The sequence below is a fragment of the Lentinula edodes genome, assembly GCF_021015755.1.
Source record: "Lentinula edodes strain Le(Bin) 0899 ss11 chromosome Unknown C8R40scaffold_58, whole genome shotgun sequence".
In the NCBI taxonomy this organism is placed as follows: Eukaryota; Fungi; Basidiomycota; class Agaricomycetes; order Agaricales; family Omphalotaceae; genus Lentinula; species Lentinula edodes.
The window spans coordinates 70,523-90,926 of record NW_025764364.1 but is presented as its reverse complement, the minus strand read 5'-3'; the positions used below and the strand labels follow the sequence as shown (position 1 = coordinate 90,926).

Here is a 20,404-nt window from a genome sequence, read left to right as displayed (position 1 = left end):
GAGCGATTTTCTCGTTACAGGGAGCGTGATAAAACTATTCCAACATGATAAGCTTTGGAGACTTTTTTCACCAGCTATGGATGTTATTACTGCCACATTTTTTTGTCTCATCCGTATGTACCATTTCACTAAGTACGACTTACACCTAGGCCTGATGTTATCCCATTGCAGTCATCATACTCATGAACACAGCGACCTCACCCATTGCATTAATAGACATGTTGTATCACAATCAGACAACTGAGCCTGGGGAAGTAGATGATCATGATAGCTGCAGCCTTTGAGCTGCTTATCGACGCGAATTGGCTCGAAAGTGTCGAAACAAGGACTGGAAAAATCCAGTACAAAATGAACTGAAAATTGGGATCGCGTTATCAAGCATGGATAATACCAATGTTGTTAATCCGAATAGTCTCTACTATCCGCGAAAATCATCCATAGTCAAGTCTGTAAATATGTAGAGTAAGAAGAACTGCAAGCGAATGAAAGGACCTGGTTCACACTCGCCGAGAGTCTTTCCCAAGTAGGAATACTGAGGTCCGCTCAGACCATGGCCTGTCTACTGGCCCGCCCACCGCTAGCCAGCCACACGTACACCTTGTCCGGTCGTTCAAAATAACATCCTGAGTTCGTTATAACATGTGAGCCTTGAGAATAAAGTCCGACATATGCTGACCAGATGTATTGTTTGATCGACTGCTGAAAACGCCGGCGATGAAACTGGCGTAGATACGGGTGTCAAAAGTCACATCCATTCGTCGTTAGATGGCAGGTCGCTTCGGGGGAGGGTGATGGCTCGGGGCGGCGTTTTAATCTTGGTGGTCGGGTGGTACTCTGGAATTGCATCCTCTAGTGACTATCGAAGCACAATTGCAATTTTTCAGAGAGCGATGGGCTAAAACTGTGCCAAGCAAGCAACAATCAGGTTGGAACCCTCAGTGAAATAGCGAATCGAGATTTACAATCTACGACCGTCTCGGCCACCCAATCATACGGGAAAACTTACTTATGCCCATTATCGCTAGCAAAATCCACCAGAAATTTCTCCAAGGGGTCTACCAGAAGTTGAGAAGTCTCATTTGATGACTGAACGAACGAGGAGTGTCGTGGGAGGACAACAATTCAAGGCCATGAAGGTCTGTTGAGCGCGCGAGAGAAGTATGTGAATAGGTCCGTCCTCTTGTAGAGAGGAAAGAGAATGGAAGAGAAAGAGAAAGAAAGAAAATGTGTCATTTTGTCAGGAACGTGTCCTCGGAATTCGGGCTCACCAAGCCAAACTCTAATCTGACTTTGACTAGTGACTCCTGCGCCTCTTTCAGCCGAACCGAATCCAAGTGCGAGAAAGATCTGCTCATGATACGATTATCTTTCCATGATGCCTTCTGTCGAAAACATCACCGAGCGTAGAGGTTATTTTTGCGCCTTTACTATGTGTATTGAGCAAAAATGATCGTATGTATTTTCTGTACCGTTATAATATATAATCTGACATCTCGATGAACATCCTCTACGGATAGCTTTGTTTCCAAGCTTTAGGACAAGCGTCATGCTCACGGGAGGAGATTTACCAGTTTGTTTAATATGATTTAAATAACTGTTTTCGCCGCTAGATTCCGACTCTAGATGGGGACTTGAGCTTGAATATCAAGCTTGCATTTTCGGGAGCATAAGTCCAAAGAACCCACTGTGTAGACAACCACGGGGCTTCACAGGGCTTCACGCGTCACGCTCGGTACGAAATAATCCTGTTTCCATTCTCCCTTAGGCTCAGGGATTGACGGATACCCTTTGATCTGAGACCTCCTGAGTCCTGTGGCTGGTTCGTGTTGTTGATTGATGGTTTGATTCTCTGATCAAGAGGCACGAAAAAAGGCGACGTATCGCTCTCCACTCCAAGGTGGTCTCGTTTATTCAACGCCCATAACACTCCTGCTCACTGCTTCTCACTGCATATAAGATGGACGGATCCTATCTATGCTCTTCTGCTGAGATTTGTGTAATGACAGCGAATTAACTATACGACAATCCACCGTGTGATGGGTCCTCACCAAAAACGGTAAACAAAGCTAATCCTAGCTTATCCTGACGCTAAGACTAATTTAGAAGTACGCGGATGATATAAATCTCCGTTCTTTTTTTGACTTTACCCTCCCTCCGTCTCACTGCTGGTGCCTACTCTTATTCTGCTACTCGGAATGACTCCCGACGAGCAAGAGGCGGTGTTCTCCGTAGCCCAAATCGTGTTCTTCAACACCGTCAATCTGATAGTAACTGTCACTGGGTATGGTGCGTGGATTTCGTCGCGGGGAAAGCACAAGTACACACGAATCTTGATTCTTCTCAGGAGCATTTGTTTTGGGAACGATTATTGCCGTTGTATCTCTCAGGTGTGTAAACTCCAACACCAGAGCTCTGATCAAATATTTTTGACAATATTTCAACAGGAGAAGAACCTGGGGACGTTCACAGACCATCCTACTTGTTTGTCTGCTCGTAATGTTCACTTGCTTCACTTGGGACGTCTTCTACTCTGGAGGATTCAACGTGACCGATATCCGGTATACGTTTGTGAAAACCTCACCAGAGGGCCTGGTGGCTCAAATAGAAGCGGCCGATCGGAAGACCTTGGTATGGCAATATATGCCGTCGTGGGCTGCAACGGTGAACGTTAGTACCCTTTCAAGCTCCTCGTAACAATATGATACCACCATGTTATCCGAAGCTGAAAATATCTTTCTAGCTTCTCTTGAGCGATTGCATCGTTGTTTGGAGAGCGTGGATATTATTCCAAGACGAAAAATTCTGGAAGATCTCTCTAGCGGTTCTCATGATAGCCAACATAGGTGCGTAGCTGGAACTTGTGAGACTTAGACAGTACATAGTACTTATTCGGCACTGCAGGCGTCAATGTCGCTGATTGTATCTGGGGTAACATCGAACTCAGTGTCGAGATCGCAAGCTCCACTACTCTTGACTGGCTCTCGAGCATAATATCCTTGACTGTTAATATTTTTGCGACCTTTCTCATAGCATTCAAAGCCTGGTAAGCCGTTATCTATCTATGTATCTTCTTTCCTGACCATCAATCCCTAGGAATCATCATCGCTTCATGGCAGCGGTGTCTATTCGTAAAAGAACACGCTCCGAGAGCATACTCCTGCTCTTGATTGAGTCCGGAGCCATATATTGTGGAATACAATCAGTGTATGCTGTATTCATATTATTGGATGTGTATACTGTTGTGGACATTGGCTTCTCGCAAGCCATGAACGTTATCACTGCCATGTCCATCGTTGCGGCGGTGCGTACATTCCATCCTACCTCCATGCTTTACTAATTCCAAGTTCACTAGGCATGTTATCCCATTGCGGTAATCATTCTCGTTCATAACGAGAACTCACTTATAACAGAGATTGAAACGTTCCAAGAAAGTTCCTGTGCTAAAACAGTAGACGAAAGTCACAGCATGGGGACCCTCGTTCTTTCGAATACTTGAGATGCCTCTTCTTGAAGGCTGTTCAAGGTATGCATGTCGGCATTCTTTGATGCTAGCCTATGATTTTGACATATGTAGGTCATTTGTACAGATGGAACCATGATACTCGTGGCCTCTGCTTTGTCTGTTCATGTCTGTTCACGCGAATATATTAGGGGGACGCTACTGAATCCTTCTGACTCTTTTTCTCACACCCCAAACACACCCTCCTCATTGCGATTCAATGTATAATCACCTTGACTCATCTGAAGCATTTAACCATTCCAAGACTGCCTTGTGTTTTCTTCATTGTCTATTTCAAGAACAAAGGACCGTAATAGTTTGCTTTTCTTGGAAAAAATACAGTCGTTCTTAACTGCTGTTTCCATCCTGTAATTATTGCTGTTGAAATCAATGATGGTCGACATGGGCATGCAGAATTCTCTTTATCATCTGATAAAACATCGAAATCGCTATAAGAGCTGCTTGCTGAGGGGTTTCTCTCAGCTCCATAACAAACAGCTCCCCAACTTACCATTCAGTACTTGCCACGAATTTCGTCAGATTGTGAGAGACCGATATCCCTGTGACCCGGGGGTTACCTAATATTCTCCTCGCATTCCTTCCAAGCAGCTTGCCATGGTTCATCATGCTATCGGCTTCAATGACCTTCCCCCGGAGCTGCACCACCTTGTTGCAGAAGAAATCACGGATACCCAAACTTTATTAGCGTTAACCTTCGTATCTCAAAATATCCATATTGCCTACACCCCCGAGTTATTTCAATCCGTCGACAAGGTAAAGGGATTGATTACGCTTGCTACAGCTCAGAATGAAAGATACCCTCTCCGAGACACACATCCAGCTGCCTTTGTCAGACATCTGGACATATGGATTCCACACGAGGACTTGGGGGACCCAGAAGCACATCGAAAAGAAGTCAAGCTTACCCGTATCGTGCAAGAACACATGCCACGAGCATTGCACAATATCTCCCTATATGGCGGGAAGGCAGCATTACGGTCATTGACAATTGATTTACACATCGGGACAACAAGTTTTGCAAAACTTATTGGGAATATAGATGAGGGCAAGGAGCTTTTTGGGTCTCTCCAGCAGCTTTCTATCCGCTGCTGTTTTCCGGTAAACGATTTTAGGCAGAGTCTGGCTAAACTGGTTCGTATCATTCCCATGCTTCGGAGATATTATTGTATGTACTCAGCTTTCACGTGGCTCAGAAAATGGCCCTCGGTCCTTCACTACGATCTATTGAGTTCCACAGGCCCTTGGACGACGAAGGTAACTTGATCAAAACCTTTGTATTCTCTATAGTTGATGGTCCAACCGCAGCAGATCCTCGCTCATTCTCCAAGTTTCTAAACCAAGTTGGCGAACGTTGCGGTAATTTGACTAAACTTTGCATCGAAGTTCCCGGCGGGCAGAGAAAGCCTTTCCATGATCTTCAAGCCCAATTCGATGATAGAGCTTTTACCTTCCCATCGCTTGAGGTGTTTTCGCTTACTGACAGAAGAAGCTTCTCCCAGTCCGTGGAACACACCCGAGCGCTCGATATCACGACCTTCATTCAACGCCACCGAGATATTAGAGAATTAGCTTATCACTGTCTCCATGAGATGTCCTTTACTGAAAATCAAGACATAGTCCCAAAGTTGACACGATTCAGTGGGTATCTACCAGAGGCGGGGAAGTTGTGTAAAAATGGTAGACGACCACTAGAGTCACTGGTGGTCTTAATTGACAGAAGATCCAACGAAGTGGTGGAAAGAGACGAGCTCTATAGGGATCTGAGGCAAACAGCTACAATTCGCCGACTAATCGTAAAGGACACTCGTCACCATCAGCTCTTTGTTGAAGGGATCTGTTCATATGATATTCACACCATCGTAGAAGCTTGTCCGAATCTAACTCACCTTCAATGTACATTCAATCAGAGCGCAACGGTCAGTGTTCCCCTTCCTTCAATATATACATAGTCGTTCTAACGACATGTGTATCGTTGCTACATTCACAGGCTACACTTCTGGAGAGTATGCTCGTTCTTAGAAACCTTTCAGGACTTGAGCATTTGAAGATACTCACAGTGCAGGGATTCTGTGGTTTTTTTAAGAATCAACATGACGAGACGTTAAGGCACGCGGACCTCCATAGATTTGCAGAATCGTCAGGACGCAAACTCACGCTCAAAATTCGGGAAGCACTCAACCAACACCAGACGCTCCAGACTGTACTTGTAGTGGTGTATGGGTGGTTTGGTCAGCCAAGGCCACTTTTTGAAAGACCCCCAATCGAAGTACGTTTTGCTTTCCGCAAAAAGAATGATGGATTCCACATCGAACGTCAGATCGACAACAAAGAGTGGGATTTTGGGTCGCCAACCCGTCGCACTGCTATACATCAGTACACCCGACATGTAGCGGGAGAAGCAAAGACTTTCGAAATACTTCAGAGGCAATAGAGAGATGAAGCTGTTGAATAGTGCTGAATACATTGTATTGCGCTTCGGGTCGTAAAGAAAACCTCCGCCAGGATATAAGCGTCGGAGGTGTGATTCCTCTGATGAGGTTCAATCTATGAACACGAACATTTGATACCAATAGCACTTTATAAATATCTAATATCGATCACCTGACACATTTCTTATCTTTTCCTCCACCATCAAGAAATGGATGACTCTTTTGGCACTGCGTTCGCTATCGATGTAAGTGGTAAAATCTCCGGATTTCTCATCAGAAGCTCAAAATATCTCAAACCATCACAAATACCTAATGACTCCGTCGTCCTTACGAGCAATGCCCTGGGTCAACCGATAGTGATGTCCAAAGACCGGTTGTTGAATGCCATTCCATCTAGTGCTCCCCTTAGGCAGGTCTGTGAAGCATGTGGCAAGTTTCCTGGTGAAAAAGATTTTGCGATATGCTCTGCATGCAAGGGTTCGAAATATTGCAGGTTTGTCGCTGAAAAAATCAGGGGCTGTTATTGTCTAATCTCTGCTCCTCGTCGCAGTAAGCAATGTCAAAAGTATGCCTTATATTTCCTTTTCACTATTGAATACTCACCCAAGCGCTCCTAGAGTACGATGGCCTGAACATAAGCCCATTTGCATACAAATGCGTCAAATCAACGAGGAAGCGGCCAAGGCTTCAAGCGAAGGACGAGAATATTTGAATCCATACACACTGAAGCAATGGTACCGGAAGAACAATAATGCGGTGGAATATGCGGTGAGAGCTGCTCTTCTTCGTTTGCCGAACCATTTTTGAGGCCCCGCTCCATAGGCTTTTCATTGTCTCGAGATTTACAACGGTCATCTCTCCAAATACTCTCCCGCAAAATTCGCTGTTTGGTTTGCTTTCGAAAGGCGAGGTCAAGACCCAAATGACGTCGATTCGCTGTCTTTACAATCTGTCGATCCAGTTCCAATGGCTCTCGCAAAAAAGATGGGACTCACTGTAAACCTCATCTTCTTTATTGCCTCCGGCAGGAACACTGACTCAAAACGTCATATTTCTTAGGAGGAAAGGCTTGAAATGGCGGTGAGGAATCGTATGATGGTTCTGCTCTTAATGGACAAGAAGAATCCGGTTCCGACAATACTTGAATTTCACCAGATTCCAGACAAGGACTGGGTCAAGCCAGATGAGCATTGGTTTTGGCAGGTGAAGATGTACAAGTCTAATTTAACTTAAGCAACGGACTGACAAAGGTAGTTATTGCTCTCAAACATTGTCTTCAAGCAAGTAATTATACTGTATGATATTCTTAATTTCAATGCATTCCAGTAATAATGGGAGTGAAGTACAGCTTTGGTGTAGACAGTTAGTTACCAACAATACCCAAGAAGAGAAGAAGCACATAAGGGCATTATCTGTGTTCAACTAGGTCAAGAAAATCGATCTGAACCAGAGAACCACAATAAAATCGAAGCATAAAGATGAAGTAGACAAGAGTAGACCGCGACAGCATATATATGTGCTTGCAGCATCATTTGTAAGGCATATGCAGAGGAAGTAAATGAGGCAAGGTTTCTAACCTGACTTCTATCAATAGCGTTCGGCGAGAGTAACTCATACTCTGAATGACCATCTACGAGAGGTGGTTTATCCTCCGTAGATATGAGGTCGGAAATCTCACCAGGAGATTTCCAATTGGAACATCGTGTTTCTTCGTCTCCATCTTGTGAATTTGCGTCCATAGCCACACTTTCGTTATGTGATGGAGTCAACATACTCTGGTCCTTGATGATTTCTTCCCTTCTCTCAGCGTTCTCAATCCGACCTAGAACCGTGGTAAGTCACCAGCCTTTCCCCCAGCCACCATTTGCAGGGGTGGCTTCCCAAGCTGCGGGTTCGACAGACCAGTCGTATGACGGTATAGGAGGCGATGGTGGAGACCTCGCCATAGAAGTCGTGCTCTGTCGAGGACGAGGATCGGTGTTCTCATCGTCATCATCGCTACTAGAATCGCTGCTCGAGTCACTGTCAGAGTCAGAATTAGAGCTAGACTCGCTGTCGGTGCTCGAAGAAGAGGAAGAATCACTATCCGAGCCGTCATTATCATCGGATTTGCTAGCGGATTTGCTCTTCCGTGACTTCGACTTGCTCTTTGACTTAATCTTCTTCGTGCTCGCTTCAGATTCAGGTGGGACTGCTTTCTGAATAGGAATGACGGGAAGGGGCTGGGCCATTATAGTCGGCGAAAGGACCACAGGAGGTGCAGATACTGGATCAGATTGAGCGAGCGGCATGAGGATCATAGAGTCGGTGGGAGGAGCACTCGGTGGATCAGAAGGCTGGTTCGTATTAACAGAAACAGCAGCAGATACTGGATTACTTTGCGCGCTACCTTTCTTCTTCTTCTCCCTTCTCTCCTTTCTCTGCTCTCTTCTCTTCTTCCGTTCTTCCTCAGAACCCTTGCCTTTGCCTTTTCCGCCCTTCTGCTTCTCCTTATTGCGTCTTTCTTCTTCTACCCACGCTTCGACTCCCTTGACAGCTTCCTCAGGTCGACTCTTATTCCGCAACAAATACCCTTGCAGCGCAGCCACACTGAATTCTTCGTCCGGAACTTTCTGCGCAAATTCTTGCGCCAGCTTGGACAAGACTGATGGAGAAAGAGGAGCAGGGGAATGCGTGTGTTGCCGTGGCGTCTTAGACTGAGGTTGACGTTGAGGCGAGGTGGAGGAAGTGGCTCGAGGCAATGATGGAGACGATGCTGCGGGGGAACGGGGTGAAGATCCAGTTACTGCTCCGACCGCACCTGTGACGAGACTTGCAGTAGAACTCATGAACGTTGGCATACTCCAGACAGCAGATCCAATGGAGCTCAACGAGGAAAGACTGGGAGATGGACTCCAAGTCCCATTTGACGCTGCGGTATGTCGAGTCGACACCTCAGTCACCTTGGGAGAATTGGCCATTGAAGACGATAGCCCTGTAGGCATTCCAACCCAAGATCCAACGCCAGATGATGCTGTACTCGGTCTCGAACTCTGTCCCGATCCTTCTGCGCCGAGGTTTTCGACGTCACCCTCTGGCGTTGAAGCAGAGCGGGGAACATCAGGTAGGACAAGACCCATCGCAGCAAATTCGGCTTCTTCTTCGGCAGAAAGCTCTGGAGCGGATGGAGGAAGTGAGCCAGGATCTAGAGTGATGGTACCGTCGTCGGTTGGTTCTGCAGGGCTTGTCGAGCTAGCACGGGACTGGCGATAAGATGGAGATGGAGATGAGAACGAAGACCTAAGGGAAGGCAATGACGACGAGGGTGACACGGGCGTCGGCGTTGATGCTCTGGAAGCCTTCTTTTCCTGATCCCCAGAGCTCGAATCCTCCTCGCAACTTGGAAAGAAGTTTCTGAAAAGAGCTTCTGCCTGCCATTTACTGGCATTCTTAAAGTCAATCCAGACATCCATTCGTCCAGGACGCGAAAGGGCAGGGTCAAGATGGTCCAGATGATTCGTCGTCCTAATAGGGGGAACACCCATTAAACAAGAAGCCTTTAGTAGACGAAAAAGCACTTACGCAAAAAGCAATCTTCCTTCTGCCGCAGCGACTCCATCAAGGGCGTTTAGCAAACCACTCAAACTGAGGGTGTTCACTTCGCTCAGAGCGTCAGTAGTGTTCGCGCCTCCGTTGATCCCGGAAGTACCAGTTCTGCGCCTCCTCGAAGATGACCCAGAATTTATCCCGGTGGTGGTGCCAGAGCCGTTATTATTGGAGTCAGACTTCGACTTGTCCTTCGACTTCTTATCTTTCTTGTCCTTCTTGTCCTTGCGCTTCTTATCCTTCTTGGAACGGCGTCCGGTACTTCGGGTAAACGCAGCGTCAAGGTCTTCAAGGAGAACAATACAACGCGCGGGAACGCGACCCATGAGGGTAGTGAGTGTTGCATCGTTGATCCAGGCAGCAGAAAGCGACAAGGCGTATATATCAAGCATGAGTTCCCCAGCCTATGATTGGGAAGTAAGTCGATGATTGTGATCAACATACAGAGAGAACTCTTACGATGGCGTGTATAAGAGAAGACTTCCCTGAGCCAGGTACACCATGCAAAAGGTAACCTCTACGAAATGGGATACCACGATCTGCATACCACTACCAGGAAAAAAATAAGATAAGACAGAGTTGTTAGGAGTTTAGGTATACCTTCTCGCTGTTCAAAAAATCCTTAGTGTCGCTTAAAAGCATTTCTTTGTAACCAGGATTTAGGACAATACTGCTCATGGGGCGCTTGTGACGGGAATCTGTCCACCTATGAGACCAATATTGAGTTACCGGTGTCAGATAGATGGGAAAGAAAACAACCTCCAGCCTCCATGAGAATCGGCAAAGTAAATTTGAATGCGATGGATAGCTTCTGCTTCATATTCACGCTTAGCTTGCAATACGAGTTGCTTGAGAATGGTGTTGGATCTAGCAACAACACTACGAAGATGCTTTGATTAACACAGAAATCAGAGATTCGGGAACACGAAAATACCTAACACTCAACATCTCTCCTCCTCCGCCAGAGCTATATCCATAACTGCCTCCCCAGCCTCCATTATCTGGAAAAAAGAATTACTTTGTTAGACTCAATACTATAGAAACAGAGAGATTTGGGCTTACTGCCCATATTATCACCTTTCCTCCATCTCCTCACTCTTAACCAGTGCCCTCTGTAATAAATCGTATGTGTAGTGTCGAATGTTGGCTGAAACACTACCCGCGTCTTGACTTTACCAGGCACGTCGTCACCATCATAACTATACACTTGTGGTTGCTCTTCAGCTGGATCTTCTGCCCACCACTCTCTGTAGTCCTCGTCCCCAAAAGAGTTGTCGGCTGTTCTACTGGAAGACGAATTTGAGCCACCGGAGAGTGGCGTTGCCAGGCGTGTCGTGGTCTCAAATTCGCGTGACCGTTGCCATTCAGGTCGCCGAGATAGCCAGAGCATGAGCCAATCGTATGGATAATCATCTTCGGAGAAGTGTGCCGTCAAGAAGAATGCTAATTGATAGTTCAGTCAGTAATATGGATTGCACGACAAAGGCATGTAGAAAGCAGGGAAGCTGCGGTGCGCAGTTGCGACGCCGGATAGGCAGCTGCAACGTATTATGAATGATGCTCACAGTTCACAAAGTGATTCCTATATTGTAAGTTAGCACTGAGGTTCAAGTATACGCGTAAGCCAAACTAACCAAGCTCTACTGCCCATTTTTCTCGCAGTTGCGACAGTTCCTCCAAGAACAACAAGCTTCATACCATCTATCATTCCTGCAGAGGAAGCAGTAGACGGCCCAACGAGCGGTTGTACTAGCGAACGAATAGTGTCCATACTGTGTAACTCGGGGTGATTGTGGAAAATATGGTATATTCTGTCCTGTTCTGTGGACTAGGGCGGAGTTTCGCAGTATTTGTTGTTTACCCAGTAATTCCCCAAGTCAGTTTGCCCAGTATAATTCGCAGGGAAACTGCTATAATCCAGGCGGCCGTCTGGAGGAGGGGCAGTATTGAAATATGAGGAGAGGAATGGTAGGGAAATTGTAGTAGATGATTGTGGGGCAATGGGGGGCTGAGCCACAAATTGCAGTTTAAAGTCAGAAAGGATGTCGCGAATTGAGGTGGGGGTTATAAAGCAACCCGTAATTCGGAAACGCCGCAAGCGTCACCCCGAATCAGACTGTACCTCGTGTTCTACATACGGCTACGGGCGCTAATGTCGGCTTTCATCTCCATTTGGTACAAGCGCCGCGCCGCCTTGGTGCTCACTGCCTTCAGCTGCCTCTTCATTAAAAAAGTTTCCTCACTGCTTTGCCACATGAACACTGATTCATTTTTTTGTTCATTTTATTTCCTACTCAGCGTCACTGCTAGTCCTTTGCGATGACACTGCCTAACTCATACCGGCGCCGTCTAACAGACCCTGCCTGCGTAAAGTCAGGGATATTTCCTCGGAAACAGCTTTCCAGACAGAATCAGAACTTTCCCCAAGGAAAAACGTTCTGTGACCCACGGGAATTCCCAAGTCGGTCATAGGAGGATAGGCTCACGTTCACCCCTGCTACTTAACGCCTCATCTCCTTTGGGTTCCTTTTTCGGATAGTCAATCGACGGCCCGCATCTATTTTTCATAGCTCAAACTAGGTTCAGAAACTCGTGTTCTGGTCGTGCCGTTGTGCCACAGTGCCAGACATACTACACGCTTTCCATTCCCTTGATTCATTCAGAAATCATTTGCAGATACATGATTCATGCTTCCCGGGATCAATAGGCTGTCATCCGGAGTCAATGCTTGGACCCTGTGCTCATTCATCGAAGATTTTCGAATCCCGTGCACTGCAAGACATTGCCCCCTTGTTCTACTTGGAATTCTATTTTAACAGCAGATCGCTGATAATCACCTCCCTTCGCGCTCCGTACTCGTCTTTCAACGACGTCTTCGCTAGTTGCTGTAGTAAATCACTGTACATGTACATGGCGGTTTCCATCTTTCCTCTTCGAAAGCCTCTAATTTATCTCAATGCCCTACCAAACGAATCCATTTCCTCCGACGAAACTCCCATAGCCATTGACCAATGATAATCTGGAAGCAGATCGTTCTTAGCTCACGTCCAATCACTATCATCTATCTTTCGATATTATCTATCTCAGTTTCTGCAAGTATCTGTTCGTCGATCTGCACTATATCGGATTCTGATTTAGGTCGGCATATATGACCCAGAACATTGGACATTCAATCTGCCTTCGACAATGCAACTACGACCAACACCGGCAACAATTAAACGTCCATGATTCTACGCCTACGGTTAGCAAAGACGTTGACTACTTCTCTCCTCAAGGCAAAATTCCCTTCCTCGTCTCCAGAAGATTTCAAGCCAAAGTCAGGATTTGGGAAACCACTACCGCGTTCTCACATTTCGCGTGGACATTCATTCCGATCTCATTAATTGAATTCTCAGAATCGCGCACGACTAAATAAGAAGCAAGTCACCCTACTTCGCACTCGCAATCAGCCACCATCTTACCTTGTGATTACTATTCGCATCTCGCCACACTTGGAACCGATCGTTGGTGAAACTTCAAGCCTATAGCTAGATGAGTGCCAACGTTTTTCTCTTGCATATGTCTGAATGAAATGTTTAAAGGACGTTAGTTGATCATCGCAAGATATGAGGAAACATACGGGAAGAGAGTATGTTATAAGCTCATGTAGGTTGTCAGTTTACTTAGACTGCACTCCGGATCCTGACTCGATCTTCTTTCCTATCCCCAAGGAGAAGCGCCACTCCATTTCGCACCCATCGATACCACAGGACACCACCCACTACGGACACCACACCCAGACCACCCCCAATGGGTCATATCTTCGCTCATCTATGGCAAGATCGAATGGTCGAATTGGTCTGAACGGCCAATTATCGATGATCCTTGAGTCAATTTGATTACCGAGTTACTGAGAAGACATCCGACTGCATGTCTCCAAATTCTTACGCTCTCGAAAGTCGGGTCGCCCGAAAAAAAAGACGAAGGTTCGGCTCGGATCTATGAAACTTTTCTCGGTTTTTTGTGGTCAAACCCCGTTTACTCATCCCGTATTCGCTGACCACGTATCTCAGGCTCGGAGACCACCAGTTCTACCGTACGGCGGGACCAACTTTCGATACATGTCATATCCCGATGTTAGCTGATCTCGTTGCCTGCCGTGCACCAAAAACCAACTGGGATAATTCGGGACGAGGACGATACAGGCAATCCTTCTTCCCGATAATCGAGCGCCCATAGTGGAAGGGTCTGTACGGTGTATATATCTCGTACTTCGTATTCCTATCAGTTCCGCTACCACATGTTATGTCCACGACATACGCTAAACATTTCTTTACTTACTGCGGCAGATCTGGTCACCCGCATGTCATTCATCAAGCTCTCCCGCTCTTTCCCTTTGCACATCCCGATTGATTCCACAAGCTATCACTTTAAGAGAGAGAAGCATTCACGCTGTACTATTCTGACTGACCAAACTCAGTCAAATCCAATTCAACACCTTATGTTTTCTCCGCTGGACTTTGACGGTGATAAAATCTCCAAGTTATCTCCGCCTTGTCATGAAGTCTGCTGGGGAACTTGCCAAGCTTTGTAGTGCGATAATGAGCCACGATTATAATGTCAGTGAATTAGACGGGGATAACGCAAAAGGTAAACCAAAACCCTCGCTGAATCGGTAGCGAATTCCGCGAGCGGAATTTTAGCAGCAGAGGTTAGGCAGTTCAACTCTTCCGCGTTCAAGCTGACTCCAAGTTGACAGGCCACAGGATCAACGCATCTAGCTGTTTGAACCTATACCTGAACCTTTCAATGGTGGCTGAAGCCTCAAAAGGGCTCAAAAACAATTGCCACAGTCTTGCTGCCATTAAGGCGTTCCTATCATTGGAAAGGACTTCTAGTGCATTTACATTCAGCCTGTATGCTTTGACCGTATTGTATTGATATGAAGTCGGTGAAGGGCTAAAGAATTCGTTGTATTATCTAAAAGTCGGAGGCATATTAAAACACGGACTTCTAAGATCGTTTTCCCATCTCTCCCGACCATCCCAAGTGGAGAAGGTTCTCTCTTTGGCCGAAAAGCAATCAGTTGGATCACTAATCTCGTCTACGTGCTTTCCTCATTTCCTGAGGCATACCCAGCAGTACAGATAACTTGACACGACAATGGACAGAGACCGGCGCGAATTTGTCGTCGAGGATGGGTGCATAGTAAAAAAAATACGGAACTGATAACTGGTCGTGTGTTGCAGCCAATAGGAGGACTGAGTCGCATCCGAATATCAGGTCACAGTAAACCCACGACCCGACATCGAGGACAGCCAGTAGAACCAATACCAAGCAACAGCAGCATGCCGTTGATCGTGTAACTTGAGACTTTGTGAAGAATCTTGACCAAGATAGTGGGTCCACCTATGAATGCGAAGAAAAAAATATCCGCGAACGTTACCAAGGAGAAGAAACTAACGCTATTGGTCGGAGATGCCAGGCTACCAGCTACAGTCGACCGAGTGCAAATTCGTCTTGATGATATGTGGAGTAAAGGGAAGTAATGACTGCTTCAGTACGGCTCACTCCACGCATTATATGCGGGTTGCAGGGATCATCCCTAATGCACCGCATGCACCATCGTCCCTGGGGAATGAAAAGGTGAGCTGGCAATTGATGCCGCCGCGTTCACTACTCTATGTTGTAGGGGGGAACCTTGCATACTTCACAAAAGAAGTACCGGGTCCGAAAACCCCCACTGATCTCAAGAGCTAATCCTGAGGATCCAATCTTTAACAAGGGCACAAGAAGTAAAAGAGATAAGAAGAGTCAGGGTACAATATCACTGCCCATTTACCGAATAACCGGAATAGCACCTAAGGTGACCGAGTTCCTGCATATGGTAAATGTCCACGCGTGGTTCATATACATGTCCTATACCTGTCGTATACCGGGTCAGCGAACGTCGAAAATACTGTTATTTTTTTCGGGAATGCCACTCGGTACCTCCGGTCAATAGTGAAAGCCTCTTCCGCTCTCTCAGAATCATCCGAGTGATCCCACAAAGAACACCACGGCCTGAGTCAAGGTGCACCAATAAATGGCTGAAGGCAAAGCTATATTCCGAATCTCTGTTCTTGCTTCCTCTACGACCCCAGCCAGTGTTTGACCCAATTTGTGACCATCGACATCACACATGTCTCGCGCACCGAACTGGGCATACCCTCCCTCTCAGTCATCCCAGGCTACTGCTGAACAGGAGCAAAAGCTATACTTCACTGCAAACAGCGTGCGCAACACGACCCTTGCCACGAAAGATGATTCGCTCTACTATGAAGTTGTCACCAGATACTGGCATCCAAAGTTGACGAAGATCAATATCCTCGACCCAGACACGCAAGCTCTACGGCTCATCGCGGAGATCGAGCAAGTCAGTGGGAATAAGTGGCAAAATGGGAGGTTTAGAGTGCGGTTTTTGAATAGTGTGGCCCCGGGAGAAGAATTAGGGCAGTGGATGTCGGACATTGACTTTCTTAAGCCAACTTCAGACAAGATGTAAGTTCCACTGCTCGAATTCGACAGTGCTCATTGAGCGATTCCCCGCACTAGAGGAGGCACCTTCATTGATCCGCAAGGCCTGGAATGGCGTTGGAAAACGCACAATCGTAGACTGCAGGTACTATAAAGCTCCATTATTCCGAGTTTGTCTTGTCTGACGAAAAGCCAGCTTGTACGCGTAGGCGACGAAGTAAAATCCCCTTCCGTTGTGTACGAGCCTCACAAACGCTATTTCATGGTACTTCTCATGTCGCGTCATGCATCCTGGGATGTGCAGCCGCAAGCTATCGGTTTTCTAGACAGATTGCTTGGTAAGTCATAATACATGACGATGCATGATGATGTCTTCTGAAAGATAAAATATTCACCAATATTTCCGACTTCTAGTGAGCTATATCTTGGTAGAAAGACGCAGAAGAGCTACCAAAGCAGTGATTGATAGGCTTATATGAATTGCAATTGGGGAAGAAAAGGAGACTTTACACGGCATGGTCCAGTAGTTGACGACACAGAATAGACTTTAGAAGTATCGAGCCCACTTGTCGATCCCGTAAATTAATATACTTTGGCGGTGTTTCGTCGTTTACTTCGTAGATCGATGGGGAGGAGCCTTAAGGCCAAAACGGCGGGGACGTGTGTATCATCCAATAGATTTTCCCGAGATTTTCATAGTGTGGTATTTCTGAATCGCGGACACCAGCAGGGAACGAGTTACTGGCATTGATGGTATTTATATTTTTCATTTTCCACCTGAGAACAGCGTATTTCGTCTTAAATTCAGCACCTTGCGCATATCCACGACATTTTTCTCCCTCCACTGTCATTTTTGACGGAACTCTTCGCAAATATGACGCGATCTTACATCCACACAGTGATAAACTCCTTGAGATCGTCAAGCATGAAATCTGAGAATAACAAGGATCAGTAGTAAGTCAATGATGCTTAAAGCGCGCAAACATATATACCTCAATAGAATGAATGGCTTCTTCGATGAAATTGATCATTAATTCCCGAACCTCTTAAAACCCCTTCAATACCTAACACCCCAGATTCGGAGACAAGGTCAATTACCGGAGAAGAGCACCCTGCGTCCAAGTATTTCTGAATAGAGGATGGATGAACCCGGAAGTCAGAGGTACAATGCCAACGTCAATTGTAGCTGAGAATCTCGCAGATCCATCTCAGTGGCTTAGAACGGCTTTGATACAAGTTCCAAAAGTCTGAAAGGTGGCCGACTAAAATTTGGATAAAATGATGCCAATGTAGCCGTTTTATTGAAAACTTGTAGAGGAATTTCGCCGTAAAGCGCCCAGAATACCAAGTAGCGTCACTTCCACAATACGCGCTCTGTCTTAGGGGACAGTTTGGACAAGCCTACGAACATAGCATATTGAAGCAACATGGACTATTTGGTTGAAGGACGGTCTGGATGCTACAGAGAACTAACTCCACTAGAGTGAATCGGTGTTATTTTCCAGTCATGGGGTTTGTTGAGGAGAACAATGCTGCGACTTGATCTATGTGCGGGTGCCATTCGTCCATATTGCTTTTGGGCAGGACCGAGTAGAATGGGACGGAGGAAGCCAGGCGAACAACGAGCGAACAAGCCGACCATACGTCTGAGCTTTCTGAACCATTGATAACCGGCTGGTGCATAGCCGAATGTATTAGGTGGCGGAAAGAGGGTCTGTGGAAAGGTGAGACACCATGTATCGAAGAGGACCCCCAGACGCACCACCTAACCTCCAGATTCGCAGCCTTTGACCAAAATGATTCATTGTCTTCTTCACCTGCCGCATTCTCACCATTGGCGATAAGGCGTTACCATCAGATTCACCCCATGCTCGAGGTCGGTGCTTGCCTGTGCTTCTGAAATCCAGGAAGGTGTTGGTTGACTTGATGTGATGATGATCTTCGTTGTAACCGGGTGAACATGATAGTATGCCGGTAATTGTGCTGATTACTCGGATACTCGTTTGGGTGCACATTTCGCGGCTCGGTGCGAATTTGATTCTATGGTGGAACGACGTGGAGGAATAACAGCAGACCCAATGTCGCGTTGGTGTTTACGTCTAGAAAGAAGATATATATTGTTCGTATTGAGGAGCGTGGTCCTATGTATTCCTATTTCCAGATAAGTATCTCGTGTTATCATGAGGAGAAGGATAAAACCTAATCACATCGACCATCGGCAGCTACAATGATCAGGGGAATACATGCATCCTCCCGAAAGGTTTAGAGGCAATGGTTTCGACAGGTTTGAATCTGGGGTGGTACTGGGCTCACAAGTTTTCAAAGACCCGCGCATGCTCGCAGGGCAAAGCCAAAAAACGCACCCTAGCAACCCATACTCATACGCTGGGGTTCAGCATTAGTGTAAATGGATCATACAGGACCCATGCGTAGAGCTGGGTCATGAACTTAGCTTCGATGTAGTTTGCATGAGTGATACTGCGTAGAATCGAATGAATATTAATGTGAATATCGACAATAGGGTGTATGTAATATTCGATGCTGGCGAGTCCCGTCTATGATCTATGATCTATCGTCTACGTAGACCGCTGCCTGTAAATTCAATTAAGACCGGGACATGATGTTCTAGAGACTCAACTCACTGCAATGTCCTTCAGAATATCGATGATGACCGTCAAGCGTCTAGGAACTTCGCCTTCCATCTGGCTTGTTCTAGGTATTTGAAGGTCAACGATACGCCCAATAATTAGCAATTATCACAGATGAAAAAGGGGCGGAATGCGAAATGAGAAGGAGACATTCAAGTAAGTTCGTTAAACGCAAGGGCAACATTTGAGGAGAGTTTCTGTTAAGAACCCCATTGAGCTTAACCCGGACGACATCTGAGCCATCTCACCTGGTTTCCCGTAATTCCCGAAGCGTTCTTTGTCGCACTCAAAGCTAATTCCAGCCTCCGCTCGAGTTCTTCGATTCTTCCCAATTTCACTTCATGAAACTCCTTCAAAACTTGGAGTTGCTCGGCCCTCAGCGTATGAAAAGCAGTGTCGAGCTCGTGGTGCCATGGATATAGTACAGTTGTTTGAAAGGCAAGCGCAGAAGTGGCAATGGTAAAATTCAAATAAGGGAGGAGCATGCGAGCAGTGGGACCGAGGACCATGGTGAAGGATGGGAAGAAACCGAGTAGTAAGGAACGAAAAATTGTTGTAGGGCAAAATAAAGAAGGGAAAAACTCGGGATGACTGCGTACCGGTCGGTGGTTAATTTTATGCCGGGGGTCGGCAACGACTGTATAAATCACATGTTTGATTCAGTTTCAGAGTGAAGTCCCGGCAGAGTCCCGGGTCCCGTTAAGTCCCGACGCCTTCTCGTCTTTACATTTGTTTTCTTCTGGATTTTGTTTCTGGTTTTCTTATTTTCGATAGATGTTGCTCTTTCAAACGGGTACGATGCCTTTCACCATATCCATAACAGCATGATGGACTTGAGCTGCCGACGTAAAACTTAGTCTGCGAGGATGTTTTCTAAAATTAAATCGTGTGTAAGTGGCTCGAGTGTCGAGACTCGAGGCTCCTTAGCAAAATTCTCTCTTAGGCGTAAAAGGAGCTTGGCCTCAAGTGCTTTTTTTAACCTGATCTTTTTGTCTGTTATGAATGTTGTGTTACTTGGACCTATCGCTGGACTTCAACAAGGTTATTCTGTTTCCTTCTCTGTTTGTGGTATCCTCACTTTCAGCGTCATGTACGTCGTCCGAATACCATCGTGGAATCCTGGCGCTCACAACCACTTTCCTTCTTGTCTTTCACACGACGGTAAGTATGTCTAGTCAGACGACCAACAGCAGTACTGCCGCCATCCAATCACGGGCCATCTCTAAAAAATCAGTCAATATCAGATTCATAGACCCAACCACCGGGAAAGCGTCTTCCTGTATCAAAATCCACAATAGAACCCCCAGTAGTCCGAACCTGGCTCCGTACCGCATTTGCAGAGAATTATGACTTTTTTGATCAAACTTGGAAGACGGTTTTCGAAAATGGGTTTAATGGGAGTGCGGTGTGGCGGCAAGACTCGAATGGCGTTTTTACGATCAAATTTAAGAGGATCGGTAATGTCGATGAGCGGTGTCTTAAGAAATGGTGTACGATGAATGTTGATCGATGGGGAAATGGAAATGTGCTGCCAATTTAACATGCTTTCTTTCATCTTCCAGATATTATACAGTAGCTTCAACTTGATTAGATTGAAGTCTGGACCAATAGCGGATTGGACTGACTTATGACTGGTTCCAAAAAATCAGTGACGCTGAGCGCTGGCTGAGTCTTACTTATTTAAAGCGTAAAACTCAATTAATCCAAGCTTAAGGGCACAAGTATAC

The 20,404-nt window shown here is 46.2% G+C and overlaps 7 protein-coding genes across 7 annotated transcripts; 5 read left to right on the top strand and 2 right to left on the bottom strand.

Annotated features, from left to right (window-relative positions):
* Window positions 1–2,195: 2,195 nt before the first annotated feature.
* On the top strand, window positions 2,196–3,468 carry C8R40DRAFT_1131723 (uncharacterized protein; the record flags this gene model as incomplete). Its single annotated transcript, XM_046229215.1, has 7 exons — window positions 2,196–2,286; window positions 2,345–2,387; window positions 2,445–2,667; window positions 2,741–2,843; window positions 2,902–3,047; window positions 3,094–3,301; window positions 3,353–3,468. The coding sequence occupies 5 exons, from the start codon at window positions 2,196–2,198 to the stop codon at window positions 3,045–3,047; spliced, it is 606 nt and encodes a 201-aa protein (XP_046080275.1). The 3' UTR covers window positions 3,094–3,301; window positions 3,353–3,468.
* Window positions 3,469–3,954: 486 nt separating this feature from the next.
* C8R40DRAFT_752687 (uncharacterized protein) lies at window positions 3,955–6,100 on the top strand. Its single transcript, XM_046236113.1, has 5 exons — window positions 3,955–4,651; window positions 4,714–4,774; window positions 4,826–5,436; window positions 5,508–5,882; window positions 5,931–6,100. Exons 1-5 carry the CDS (start codon window positions 4,115–4,117, stop codon window positions 5,949–5,951), a joined length of 1,605 nt encoding a protein of 534 aa, XP_046080274.1. The 5' UTR covers window positions 3,955–4,114; the 3' UTR covers window positions 5,952–6,100.
* Window positions 6,101–6,158: 58 nt separating this feature from the next.
* C8R40DRAFT_1060027 (uncharacterized protein) lies at window positions 6,159–7,008 on the top strand (the record flags this gene model as incomplete). The annotated part of the gene is made up of 4 exons (XM_046225320.1): window positions 6,159–6,442; window positions 6,500–6,514; window positions 6,567–6,717; window positions 6,772–7,008. The coding sequence occupies 4 exons, from the start codon at window positions 6,159–6,161 to the stop codon at window positions 7,006–7,008; spliced, it is 687 nt and encodes a 228-aa protein (XP_046080273.1).
* A 368-nt stretch (window positions 7,009–7,376) lies between these two features.
* Window positions 7,377–11,791, bottom strand: C8R40DRAFT_1241192 (uncharacterized protein; the record flags this gene model as incomplete). Its single annotated transcript, XM_046233541.1, has 10 exons — window positions 11,169–11,791; window positions 11,100–11,116; window positions 10,597–10,977; window positions 10,469–10,535; window positions 10,294–10,413; window positions 10,135–10,240; window positions 9,994–10,083; window positions 9,511–9,938; window positions 7,811–9,453; window positions 7,377–7,771 (listed from the first exon to the last, which is right to left on the bottom strand). The coding sequence occupies exons 1-10, from the start codon at window positions 11,303–11,305 to the stop codon at window positions 7,377–7,379; spliced, it is 3,384 nt and encodes a 1,127-aa protein (XP_046080272.1). The 5' UTR covers window positions 11,306–11,791.
* A 3,070-nt stretch (window positions 11,792–14,861) lies between these two features.
* C8R40DRAFT_1163663 (uncharacterized protein) lies at window positions 14,862–16,508 on the top strand (the record flags this gene model as incomplete). Its single annotated transcript, XM_046230392.1, has 5 exons — window positions 14,862–14,873; window positions 15,743–16,053; window positions 16,108–16,174; window positions 16,226–16,367; window positions 16,444–16,508. 5 exons carry the CDS (start codon window positions 14,862–14,864, stop codon window positions 16,506–16,508), a joined length of 597 nt encoding a protein of 198 aa, XP_046080271.1.
* Window positions 16,509–18,464: 1,956 nt separating this feature from the next.
* On the bottom strand, window positions 18,465–19,278 carry C8R40DRAFT_752278 (uncharacterized protein). The gene is made up of 2 exons (XM_046236111.1): window positions 18,672–19,278; window positions 18,465–18,621 (listed from the first exon to the last, which is right to left on the bottom strand). The coding sequence occupies exon 1, from the start codon at window positions 19,184–19,186 to the stop codon at window positions 18,896–18,898; it is 291 nt and encodes a 96-aa protein (XP_046080270.1). The 5' UTR covers window positions 19,187–19,278; the 3' UTR covers window positions 18,465–18,621; window positions 18,672–18,895.
* An 87-nt stretch (window positions 19,279–19,365) lies between these two features.
* Window positions 19,366–20,034, top strand: C8R40DRAFT_1131609 (uncharacterized protein). Its single transcript, XM_046229214.1, has 3 exons — window positions 19,366–19,563; window positions 19,621–19,767; window positions 19,844–20,034. The coding sequence occupies exons 1-3, from the start codon at window positions 19,544–19,546 to the stop codon at window positions 20,025–20,027; spliced, it is 351 nt and encodes a 116-aa protein (XP_046080269.1). The 5' UTR covers window positions 19,366–19,543; the 3' UTR covers window positions 20,028–20,034.
* The last annotated feature ends 370 nt before the right edge of the window (window positions 20,035–20,404 follow it).

What these genes read in the sequence shown, in the direction of transcription:
- C8R40DRAFT_752687 (XM_046236113.1), top strand. Translation starts at nt 4,115, where the DNA reads ATGGTTCATCATGCTATCGGCTTCAATGACCTTCCCCCGGAGCTGCAC. An exon ending in GGCAGAGTCTGGCTAAACTG is followed by an intron (nt 4,652 to 4,713) that starts GTTCGTATCATT and finishes CACGTGGCTCAG; the next exon opens with AAAATGGCCCTCGGTCCTTC. An exon ending in GGTCGCCAACCCGTCGCACT is followed by an intron (nt 5,883 to 5,930) that starts GCTATACATCAG and finishes GCAAAGACTTTC; the next exon opens with GAAATACTTCAGAGGCAATA.
- C8R40DRAFT_752278 (XM_046236111.1), bottom strand. Translation starts at nt 19,186, where the DNA reads ATGGTCCTCGGTCCCACTGCTCGCATGCTCCTCCCTTATTTGAATTTT.
- C8R40DRAFT_1131609 (XM_046229214.1), top strand. Translation starts at nt 19,544, where the DNA reads ATGTTTTCTAAAATTAAATC. An exon ending in ATGTTTTCTAAAATTAAATC is followed by an intron (nt 19,564 to 19,620) that starts GTGTGTAAGTGG and finishes ATTCTCTCTTAG; the next exon opens with GCGTAAAAGGAGCTTGGCCT. An exon ending in ATCCTCACTTTCAGCGTCAT is followed by an intron (nt 19,768 to 19,843) that starts GTACGTCGTCCG and finishes CACGACGGTAAG; the next exon opens with TATGTCTAGTCAGACGACCA.